Source organism: Haliotis rubra, unplaced genomic scaffold, assembly GCF_003918875.1.
Source record: "Haliotis rubra isolate DU_JTF1 unplaced genomic scaffold, ASM391887v1 Scf218, whole genome shotgun sequence".
Taxonomy (NCBI): Eukaryota; Metazoa; Mollusca; class Gastropoda; order Lepetellida; family Haliotidae; genus Haliotis; species Haliotis rubra.
The window spans coordinates 510480-523644 of NW_025766203.1; the positions used below are offsets into that span (position 1 = coordinate 510480).

General features: G+C 40.5%; 1 protein-coding gene across 1 annotated transcript; it reads left to right on the top strand.

Moving 5' to 3' along the window:
• The first annotated feature begins 430 nt into the window (after positions 1 to 430).
• On the top strand, positions 431 to 13165 carry LOC124277092. The gene is made up of 6 exons (XM_046712746.1): positions 431 to 1304; positions 3326 to 3406; positions 4468 to 4611; positions 7298 to 7444; positions 8350 to 8607; positions 11171 to 13165. Exons 1-6 carry the CDS (start codon positions 892 to 894, stop codon positions 11283 to 11285), a joined length of 1158 nt encoding a protein of 385 aa, XP_046568702.1. The 5' UTR covers positions 431 to 891; the 3' UTR covers positions 11286 to 13165.

Below are 13165 nucleotides of genomic sequence, written 5' to 3' on the forward strand. Positions count from 1 at the left end.
TGGATGTATTAAAATAATGTTGAATATATGGCCTAACAACAAAAAATGAAAGCACGTGAAAAAGTATAAAGGACGACTTAACTATTAGATCAACTATGATCATAAAAGCGGCATCTCATGCAAAGTGCAGAAACGCATTTCTTCTTTTTATTTCTGTTTATTTTTTGGACAGAGTCTAGTTCCAGCATCAGTTAGATGGTGCAGCACATTGAGTAGCGTGCGAGTAATTGAGGAAATACTGCACTATAAAAAGCAGAGATGCTCGGATGACGTCCTTTCTAGAATAAGATACTTGGCGTTAACAGTGGTAACAACATAAAGAAATGCTGCTAGGTTATACATATGACACTGGCTATCACTAATGAATGGGCTCGTCTTCTACTAAATTCCATCTGGTTTACGACAATGAATGGGGAACGGTTTGCGACAGAAGGGGAAGCAACTCTAGTAAGTTCCCGAAGTTTTCATTGTTGCTGTACAAACGATGAATCTATGGATTTATTTCCTTATTTGTCTATCGAGGGGTGATAAAACTTCATGAAATGTCGCCCTAGAAAGTTGTAAGGCATAATGCCTTAATGTAGAGGTAGCATAGCTTACTACTAAAGCTGAAACGCTCGCTCTGGTTATTGTTATCCCCGAAGCGTGTTTCCTGAGCTACTTACGACTTAGTTTATTTTGACGGATTTTCCGTTAAATATTTGATACACAAGTTGAAATATCAGACTCTCCTGGTATCAAGTCCAGGATATGATTCTTCAAGTATGGTATTCACATAGATGATACCTGGGACGGAATGTTCAGTGGCTAGGAGGATATTACGTCAACGCCAGCATGGATTTTGCATGCTGATCTTAGGACCCTGATTTTATACCGCAGCATGTGATAGAAATGGCAAACCCAGACTATGGCTTCTACCTTAACAACAACAATAACAACAACAACAGTTATTTACCAAGTCCACGACCTCCATCGCCGTTTTTTCCATTGACGCAAACTACACATATGCCCTCTTCCATTTATCAAAACAGTCAGATTGGACAGAATGTCACGTCCAATTTTACATTCACGTCTCCAACTCAGACCAATGTTGTATCCTACGCCTCACCGATGTATACTGCCTCAGTGTCCACGACACACAGTCCGTACCATGGACCTCGTACAGCCCCGGGGACAGGTGCAAGGTGGCAGCACACTGTACCCCAGCAGATGCCATGGATGACTACAGTACCCCAGGGGAACTCTCCAGTCATAGTATTCACAGCCCAGTCATCCCAGTCAACAGCATTTAACCAGTCATCTTTGTAAGTATCCATTTTTCAGTCCTCAATAAGGCTGAAAGGCCCACCCACATTCATCCATGCCTCTCTATCCTCATTCTATTCATGACTTGCTTGTTAACAGTGTTAGAACCTACACCTATCACTCTCACTGTAGTAAAGAAGTTGTTCATCCATAAAGTGTTATCCTTCCTAAATGCTCCATTTTTTTCTAAATGCCTCTCAAAGTCAAAGAAATTTACCCAGAAGTGCAAAACATGTTTCTTGTAAAATATTTTTAGATCTATCACTATAATTAAACTTGGCTGATAAAAGTTTGTGTTATGGCATAAATGAGAGTTCGAAGTCTGAAATTATGGTACTGTCGATTTGTGATCGTTTTAAAATATCAAAGGTGTGCAAGCGATCAGCAATCACCTTTTTTTGGTGACTGATATATTTCATAATTTACCAAGAAGCTTATTGCACATATGACCGCCTCTGTGGTGTAGTGGTTAGAGCGTCCGCCCGGAGAGTGGATGGTCGTGGGTTCGATCCCCGACCGCGTCATACCAAAAGATGTTAAAATATGGTACTTGCTGGTCCCGCCTGGCGCTCGGCATTAATGGGTACAACAAGGACTGGTCGGCTCGGAGTCAGTATAATGTGTCTGAGTGGAGTATTCATGCTTCACTGCGGCATGGTATCCCAGTGGGCTAGCACTATAAAACCAGCTTAAGTCTGGGCTAGTACAAGCAGCCGCACATACACGTACACACGCATGCACGTCGTCATATGAGCGAAATATTCTCAAGTATGACGTTAAACCCAATTTCACCTCACCTCACCTATTGCACATATAATTTGGTAATGCATGCCTCAATGCCATCGTCATGAAGATGAAATTCTCCATCCTCTGTATCAGTGTTACCATGTCCTGCTCAAACTTCTGGATCATTTCTCGCAATGTCAGATCATCCACTATTAATTTTTATAAGCAAATTATGGGGCATGGTGGGTGGGCGGGCGAGCTGTCTAAGGCACCAGGCTAATGATCCAGCGAGCTTGAGGTGTCACTACGATCGAGGCCACCTGTGACCGGTGTAAAGACCTTGGAGTCAACTTTGTGTGCAGACTCTTTCAGTGTTGTCACAACCCCTAGTGTACAGTACACAACCCTGTGCACTTAAAAGAAACCAGGAATCCATTGGTATATGACCAGATGGTGGCCACCTGTATACGTGCAAACACCTAGTTGTGGGTACAGCAACGTGCAGTAAACTTGGTCAAAGTACTTTGACTATGTTTCCGAGTCCACCCAGCTGTGAATGGGTACCTCATAAGGATGAGAAAGCCGCAATAACTCGGTGCGCTTAGTGGCTGCAAGAGTTGTATGCTCCACGGGGAGTTGAGATTGATAATACGTCATTACGATGTGCCGTTGAGATTGACATCCAATGATCGAGGAAAAATAAATATCAGCACCTTGAGCATGTACTAGTTGCATGGATATGTGCGCTATTTAAATATCCCATAATAACTTTTCTATGCCTCTTCATCTAGCTACCAATCAGAATTCAAGTTGCAAACAAGTTACAATGTTAGTTGGTTGGTTATATCACCAACATGGCGATATGAGTTGTCTCCATTTTTGATTGGTCGGTGTTATGTTTTTGATAACCAAGGGCAGATAATTTGAGATCACAAGAACCATGGGATTCTGGGAATGGATCCAGGTGTTGTAGGTTTGCTGAATTGTGAGCCATGGGAAGAAATTATCATCCTCATCATCTTCAACCCGTGAAGTTCCAGTTCGAAATTGGTCTTCAGCAACCCATGCTTGTCATTGGAGGCAGCTAACGGGATCGGGTGGACTTCTGACTTGGCTGAGACATGTCATTGTATCCCAATTGCATCCGTCGATGCTCATGCTGTTGATCACTGGATTGTTTGGTCCAGACTTGATACAGCCCGAGCTATATAGCTGGAATATTGGTGTGTGAGGCGTTAAACAACAAACCAACCAATCATCATTCTCATCATGACAAGATTACCTTGTGTTACAGGACTTCCAAGTTTGAGCCTAAAGCATCCTGCAGTTTCACCCAGAGAAGGCCTAAGAGGCATTGTGAACTACATTATGATTCGTAAGTCTTTCCATCTTTCCACAGGGTTACACTGTTTTCAAAATATTGTGTCTTGTATGCAAGCAAATTGAGAATGGACACAAATAATAATATGAGTCCAGAGTTACTTCTGAATCATTAGCATGCCATTTATACTGTATCTGAGTGAAATATCCATGGTAATCTGTGTTAGGTGCAGCAGGGGTGGAAATAACCCATTGCCCGAAGTCAGCGTCCAGTGTTTTTTTCTTTCGGGCAAGCAAATTTGTATATCACACTGTACCGATGTCCAGTTGACTTTCCAATGTTAATTATGTTGTTTATTTAAAAAATCAACAAGAAAATGGCTGGTATAGTGGAAAAATTATCAGGGCAAGTGATTTTACATGTGCCACTGTACCGGAGTACACTAGCAATTTTAAAGTTACTTCCACCCATGAGTGCTATTTTACTGCACCAAGAACCTGATAAGATCTGGGTTAGATATGATCTCCAGCAACCCATCCTGGTTAGGCAAACAGGGGCGTAGCTACCATTATTTAAAAAAAGCTCGGGCTTACAGTTACACATGATTTTGAAAATGAAAGTTGGGAAAGTCCTCAATACTATCTAAATGTAAAGATTTGCAACCTATCAGGCTTACATGAAAAAAATGGTTTACTACGCGCCAGGCAAATAACAGAATTTGTGGGTCACTCTCGTTGTCTTGGTTGATACATGTCATTGTATTCCAGTTGTGTAGATCGATCTTGTGATGTCAGTCACTGGATTGTGTGGCCCAGATTCATATAGCTGGACAATTGCTGAGTGCAGCGCTAAGCAAAAATCAAACTTCACTTTAAAGTGGTAGTGAAGCAAACACCTGTTTAGTTTAGCTTCTGTAGCAGACTGGGCGGTGGGGTAGCCTAGTGGTTAAAGCGTTCTCTCGTTACGCTGAAGGCCTGGGTTCGATTCTCCACATGGGTACAATGTGTGAAGCCCATTTCTGGTGTCCCCCGTCGTGATATTGCTGGAATATTGCTAAAAGCTGTGTAAAACTAAACTCACTCACTCTGTAGCAGACATGTTGATTCTTGTTTCAGTTCATTGTGTCCGAGCACGAAGGTCCGCATCACGGACGAGAAGATGGCTGCTCGGATGCAGGGCTTGAACTTGACTGGGACCTCTGACTCCACAGACAACAAGCAGTACTCCAACTGGGAAAAGCTGAAGGAAATAGAGGACAGGTAATGGATAAAGACGAGAAACGTTAATGGAGAACAATGCTGTGTTTGTAAACTGGCTTCACTCTTTCTTCTGGCCCCTTAAGTCACTTGGCCCTTCAGGTACTGTCTGGGTTATGGCCCGGGAAAGTGAAATCTGGACCAAACCACCTCAATTTATGTGTCGCTCTTCGCGGGAATGGTCAAGCTACAGTGAACACTGAATTTAGCGTTCCCGGAACTCTCAATACACAAGAAAAAAAAAGAAATATGAGTCGTTGTCTGATACGGTAGTCATGGTAGAAATTTGATAAATATTTTGATGTACATTGATAGCAAATTGAAACCAAACTGAAATTATTCACTTTTAATATATACAGTGATAGGAATTCGTCCAGTCTCTCCATAGAGCATGTAGGATGGTGTACACTTGCGTAGTTTCAGGACAGATTTCATGAATAACCTGTGAACAGTTTCTAAGATGTCTATTTTTGAATTTATAATGCAATTTATGATACAGATCAACTTCCCTCAGGTAGTTCACAATGAGATGCCCGCTCACGCGGGAAAACAGGTATCAGTTGTACACGAGTATAACAAACAGTACATACAAAATGTACAACAAGATGACAAAATGATACATCAATTATAGTGTTTACAAACAATCTGAATGAACTTGGATACATTTTAAGAGTAGATATTTTACATAAAAAAAGTTGACGGAACTTTGTCAAATTCGGCCATGAAGAAAAAGGTTAAAAATTCTTTTAACAATGATCATAATAAAACTATAGTTAATACCTAATGTTGTGTTTTTTAATCGAAGCACATTCTGGATTTAAATTGTAAAAAGTATTTGGATGATTTTCCCCCTTGTTCAATTCATTTGGCTTTTGATCTTATAAAGGAGCCTTCAGTCTTTATTTTATTAAAAAAATTCTAATTCGGATTTAGCTTCCTTAAATTTTTCCATTGGTATATCTTACTGAGCTGGCGGAAAAAAGTCTTGAAGTCTCTAGAGAGATAGATTCTTCTTTGTAGAACATAACTCTCTAACACTGCCATATTGCTGGAATATTGCTGAGTGCGGCGTAAAACTAAACTCACTCACTCTGGGTCTAACAGCATTGTCGATTACGGTGGTTGGGTCACTATGACCTGCACTTGCATCTTGTTTTCCTTTCACAAGTGGGGTCACGTATAAACGTGCTGAAACTTGAAACAATTGAAACTTCATCTCAGTTAAGAGGCTCACAGATCGAGTATTGGGGTCGCACGCTAATATGATGTACGGTAATCCGATGTTTTCATAGCAATTCGCTTCCGCGGCACTTCTAGCACAACTTTGGTTTTCGCTTTACCGGGAATAGGGAATATTGAAATTTCGCTTTCCTAGGCCGACACCAAAGAGTTAGCCTGAATGTAGTTATCAGTAATATCACTCACAACATACAATTCTATAATCTGAGCTCAGTCATACTAGTCATAGATAATGATTGATTGTTATCACAATCCACACCCCAAAACTCATGTGGGCAATAACCAGGACACTATGATAACATTGTACAAATAAAACAGGCACTGATCATACCACGCGACTGATGGAATAAGAAACATACTTTCTAAAGTTTAATTTGATGTTTCAAACGTTCATTTTTTATGAATATCGATGATTCTTCTTGCAAGCTTATTGATAATGACTGACACAAGCAGGACATTTGCAGCAGTAACTATGCTTTTGTCTCTCAAGATATACTGTATTTGGCCCTTTTGTTAAGATACGTAGGTGTTCTGTATTTGATCCCTTTCTAAGACTTTCTGGGGTGGTGGGGTAGCCTAGTGGTTAAAGAGTTTGCTCGTCACATCGAAGACCGGGTTCGATTCCCCTCATGGGTACAATGTGTGAAGCCCATTTCTGGTGCCCCCTCTGATGATGTTGCTGGAATATGTAAAACCAAACTCAGTCAGTCAGTTGTAAGACTTTCTGGGGTGGTGGGGTAGTCTAGTGGTTAAAGAGTTTGCTCGTCACATCGAAGACCCGGGTTCGATTCCCCTCATGGGTACAATGTGTGAAGCCCATTTCTGGTGTCCCCCCGCATTGATATTGCTGGAAATTAGTGGAATATTGCTAAAAGTGGTGTAAAACCATAATCACTCACTTCTAAGACTTTCTAACCAAGTAATATTGAACATGGCTCCACATTGGAAATGTCCTTAAAGTCTGTTATGGCACCATTTCTACTTTATGATATTTGATGGTTGTCTTTAGTGTTGGGAATTGGTTAAAATCTCATAATTGATGATTGGTTCATTACAACCGATCAATCAGCGAAAATAATTGGTTAGCGTCATTTATGAAATTTGTTAATGCACATGAAAATAAGGAAAAAAACATGTAGTTCTTTGGGGCCTTTTTGGCAGAATTTCACATCTTCAAAGGATGACTAGTATGTTAGGAACATAAATTTCTTGGAGCCTTTAAGATAAATTCAATCATGACTTTAAAAGAACTTGTAGTGCTTATAAAATGTAACAGACAAATCCCACCATGTGAAAAATATTGTTAATGAAAACAAGTGTTCCAAAATTGGTTGTGTTCGATTATGAGAAATTATGATCGATTGCTTGGTCGTTTAGTCACTACAACCAATCTTCGATTATTTCAATTAATCGGACCACCACTAGTTGTCTTGGAATGTTTGCTTCCCAGGTTAGAGGATGAAGACATGGGTATAGACATCCCTAGCACAACCAAGGACACTGACTCTAGTTTGCCTCGCCTCAGAATCAAAGCAGGGATCAACCCACAAGACCTACTCAAGTCCACCATCTTACCCAAGACAATACTCGAAAACTTGTAAGTACAGTTGGAAAGAAATTGCAGGCATACAAACTGGCAGGTTCGAAATGTCAATACTATATAAACATATCAATCCATCCGTTAAAACTTGTTTAATGGATGCCCTCTGTTTGGGAGGGTTGGTGGCTCTGCTGGGAGAGTTAGTGCCTACTCTTGGTACAGTCTGTGCCCCTGTTTATGGAGTGTTTGTGCCCCTCTTTATGGAGTGTTTGTGCCCCATTTTGGAGGGTTGGTGCCTTTCATTAACTGAGATTGTGGATATGTGACTGAGAGAGCTCATGCAGATATTTTAAGAGAGATGGTGACCCCCGGTTTAAGAGGTGAGGTGTGGTGAAATTGGGTTTAACGTCGTGCTTGAGAATATTTCGCTCATATGACGACGTGCATGCGTGTGTATGTGTATGTGCGGCTGCTTGTACTAGCCCAGACTTAAGCTGGTTTTATAGTGCTAGCCCACTGAGATACCATGCCGCAGTGAAGCATGAATACCCCACTCAGACACATTATACTGACTCCAAACCGACCAGTCCTTGTTGTACCCATTAATGCCGAGCGCCAGACAGGGACCAACAAGTACCATATTTTAACGTCTTTTGGTATGACGCGGTCGGGGATCGAACCCACGACCATCCACTCTCCGGGCGGACGCTCTAACCACTACACCACGGAGGCGGTCCCCCGGTTTAAGAGAGATGTTTGGAAGAGATGTGAAGGTGCAAGAGATGGTTCCCCTTTTAGATGGTGTGTTCCCAGTTTGAGAGAGAGTTTCCTGCTTTGGAGAGTTGTGCCTCGATTGTGAAGTGATGTGCCCTTTTTTGGAAGAGATTGTCATGTTTCAGAGAATTCCTCTGTTTTAGAGAAAGGTACACCCCCAAATCATTTGCATGGTTGACCTGTTTCAGAAATAAACCATGTATGCAGGTAGTGTTGTGGAAGCCACCTGCCATTGTGAAGGACATTGAGGGGATGTTTTCACCAAAGTTGTCCAGTATACAAGACAGCAGCCTAGAGGACTCTGCGGACAGGACAGAGGACATCCTTAGCAACATGGAGGACTTAGTGACCAGTTCAGTGAACCAGGGTCTGCCGAGTCAAATACTACAGCAGCCTGTCAGAAACATCACCATAACAGTGCCTTCACCATCTTTACATAAAGACAGGTGAGTTGTCAGAAACATCACCATAACAGTGCCTTCACCATCATTACATAAAATGATAAAGACAGGTGAGTTGTCAGAAACATCACCATAACAGTGCCTTCACCATCATTACATAAAGACAGGTGAGTTGTCAGAAACATCACCATAACAGTGTCTTCACCATCATTACATAAAGACAGGTAAGTTGTCAGAAACATCACCATAACAGTGCCTTCACCATCATTACATAAAGACAGGTGAGTTGTCAGAAACATCACCATAACAGTGCCTTCACCATCATTACATAAAGACAAAGTTGTTAGAAACATCACCATAACAGTGGTAAGTTGTCAGAAACATCACCATAACAGTGCCTTCACCATCATTACATAAAGACAGGTAAGTTGTCAGAAACATCACCATAACAGTGCCTTCACCATCATTACATAAAGACAGGTGAGTTGTCAGAAACATCACCATAACAGTGCCTTCACCATCATTACATAAAGACAGGTGAGTTGTCAGAAACATCACCATAACAGTGTCTTCGCCATAATTACATAAAGACAGGTAAGTTGTCAGAAACATCACCATAACAGTGTCTTCACCATCTTTACATAAAGACAGGTAAGTTGTCAGAAACATCATCCATAAAGACAGGGTAACAGAAACATCACCATAACAGTGCCTTCACCATCATTACATAAAGACAGGTGAGTTGTCAGAAACATCACCATAACAGTGCCTTCACCATCATTACATAAAGACAGGTGAGTTGTCAGAAACATCACCATAACAGTGCCTTCACCATCATTACATAAAGACAGGTGAGTTGTCAGAAACATCACCATAACAGTGCCTTCACCATCATTACATAAAGACAGGTGAGTTGTCAGAAACATCACCATAACAGTGCTCTTCACCATCATTACATAAAGACAGGCGAGAATTGTCAGAAACATCACCATAACAGTGCCTTCACCATCATTACATAAAGACAGGTGAGAATTGTCAGAAACATCACCATAACAGTGCCTTCACCATCATTACATAAAGACAGGCGAGAATTGTCAGAAACATCACCATAACAGTGCCTTCACCATCATTACATAGAGACAGGTGAGTTGTCAGAAACATCATCATAGACAGTGCCTTCACCATCATTACATAGAAGACAGGTGAGTTGTCAGAAACATCACCATAACAGTGTCTTCACCATCATTACATAAGTCAGACAGTGGTAAAGACAGGTAAGTTGTCAGAAACATCACCATAACAGTGTCTTCACCATCTTTACATAAAGACAGGTAAGTTGTCAGAAACATCACCATAACAGTGCCTTCACCATCTTTACATAAAGACAGGTAAGTTGTCAGAAACATCACCATTCACCATCTTTACATAAAGACAGGTAAGTTGTCAAACAACATTACCATAAGTGCCTTCACTATCTTTACACAGGTAAGTTGTCAGAAACATCACCATAGACAGTGCCTTCACCATCGATAATTACATAAAGACAGGTAAGTTGTCAGAAACATCACCATAACAATGTCTTCACCATCTTTACATAAAGACAGGTGAGTTGTCAGAAACATCACCATAACAGTGCCTTCACCATCATTACATAAAGACAGGTGAGTTGTCAGAAACATCACCATGACGGTGCCTTCACCATCATTACATAAAGACAGGTAAGTTGTCAGAAACATCAACATAACAGTGCCTTCACCATCATTACATAAAGACAGGTGAGTTGTCAGAAACATCACCATAACAGTGCCTTCACCATCATTACATAAAGACAGGTGAGTTGTCAGAAACATCACCATAACATTGCCTTCACCATCTTTACATAAAGATGGGCGAGTATTGTCAGAAACATCACCATAAGTTCACCATCATTACTGGGTGAGAAGTCTGACATCACCATAACAGTGCCTTCACCATCATTACATAGAGACAGGTGAGTATTGTTAGAAACATCACCATAACAGTGTCTTCACCATCATTACATAAAGACAGGCGAGAATTGTCAGAAACATCACCATAACAGTGCCTTCACCATCATTACATAGAGACAGGTGAGTATTGTTAGAAACATCATCATTCTTCACAATTTTTACATAGATACAGTGACTTCACCATTTCCATAAACAGGTGATAAAAACTTCACAATAACAGTTCCTCAAACAACATATCAATACACTTTCATTGTACTGTGTCCTAAGACAAATATATGCATGTTTATGAATATTTGTATGTAACAGGGGCGTGGGGTAGCTAGCTCATCAAGAAGACCCAGGTTCGATTCCCCACACATATCAGAGATATGAAACAAATCTGATTTCATTGAACACCATTCTCTGTCTGTCCAGGTTGTTTTATGTTCATGGGTCTGTAGCATACAAAGTTCACCCTCTATGGGGAGTCTGGACACCATGGATAATGTTCATGGTATCAATCACCGGATTGTCTGGTCTAGACTTGTTTGTTCTCATGTTGTTGCCATATAGCTAGAAAGAAACACACATATCAGAGATATGAAACAAATCTGACATTGAACACCATTCTCTGTCTCCAGGTTTCCTTCGACAGTTCTGACCTCAAGCACGACCGCAACTGACCGCCGCCGCTTTCCCCACACAGCCGTGACACAGCATTGTGAGTTCATGGAGGACGACAACATGGACCTGTGACATCAGACCAGTGTTAGCCCCTTCATCAAAATTTATTTCATGAATAGTTGGATGTACATGATGTACAACGTCATCCTCAGTGTCGAATCAAAATGGTCTAATCTGGCTATGGTTTTATTCCAGTTAATGTATTTTAACAGTTTTTCATAGCACTACGACAGTGTTAGGTCTTCATGAAATCTGAACATAATGATTACCCTAGTGCTGTGGACCCAAGTGGTACGGACCTTTGGATCCCCTCGTCATCAAGTTGACATCCCCCTCGTCATCAAGTTGACATCCCCTGATACAGCTGAAAAACTGTTCAACGCAGCTTTAACCCCTCTCGCTCTGAATCGATGACATGGTGGTGTACAATATACTCAGTGCACACAAATATCTGAGGACGAATTTCATGGCTGAATTATACAGTCAGTCCTCATTTTCACATGTACAGAAACTCGTGACAATTTTACTAGTTCGGAAGAGTAGTTGTGAATGGTACTGTAGAGAAAATATTTCCAATTTTCTTGCCTCTCACATATTCCCTGTAATCCCTTTCTTCTCAGTGTCAGTTTAGTTAGCTCTAAATACTGGAGTGAATGTTCAACATTTTGTTCTCCTGGTTGTACGTGGGTGTTTCGCAGTTGTCGGCTGTAATGTCTGGAAGTCTGTCATGTTGTGAATTGTCTGAATTGTTTGTCTGTCTCCCTATAAATGTCATGTAGATTGTGGGAACTATCAATGCTTTAGTCTAGACTTTGACCTTGACATTCCTGGGAAACCTTGACCTTGTCATTGCTTCGAAACCATGACCTTTTTGATGACCTTGAAGTTGAAATCGACCTTGACTTTTGGTTTTGTGTCATTCATGTTGACCTTGATCTCTGTATTGGTATTTTTACAATAAAGGTGCAAATAATACATTATCACCACATGTGTACACAGTAATTCAAATTCGTTGATTATTATGGAACATAGCTTTATTTCAGAAGGAAGCTCAAGCACCTGACAATGTTTCACTGGTCTTGGCTGTGTGGACAGGGATTTTGTGTGACCTTACACAAGACGTAACTTATCTAATATTTGGGATGTCACTGTGTAAAGGACAGATTGTAGTACTTTTGTTTGGTTGAGTCCAATCCAGGATTTTTTCTCACAACTGTATTTATTTCATGACAACCTTTCTATACATTTTGTGTTTGTAAAACCTTTGTCCAAATTATATTTTCAGCATTTCATGAACCAAATCCGGGTTTCTCCCTCTGGAATGTCAAGTGGTCAGTCCAGTGGTCAGTCCAGGTTCTAGCCAAAGCATTGATAAGTCTTTGTGTGACTTGTACCCTATGTCTTGGGAGTGGTAAATGTTTCTATTTAATTTCAGACATGTAATATTCTGGATAATTGAGACAAACTGGAGGCAGCAATTGACATATACCTTTATCCTGCTGTTACATGGAATTCACCATGAGATTTAGAATCTGTACAAATGATGATTTCTCTTGATGTTTGTGTAGCCATAGCAACAGTGTTCTCCATAGCAACAGTGTTCTGTTGCGGAAAATGATGTTCTCTATTATTTTTCTTTTATATCGAAGAACTTGGTCCTGGATTATGAATGTATGTAGAGTTTAAAATATGTCATTTTCAGGCTGCAGCAACCTATGGTATATTTTGACACTACTGGATGGATAATTGGCTGCTTTTGATTGTTTTCACATATATATTTTTAATCCTACAGAACAGGGTGTATAAAGTTTAAAAGTTTGGAACTTCATAGTTTCTGGAACACTTTCTCAGTGTTTGCAAATAGTGTAGAAATAATCTCAGCTTCAATTCTAGAAAAATTGATTGTCATTGTACTATTCAAATGGTAGTAAAAACACTCCTAGTTTTTGTAA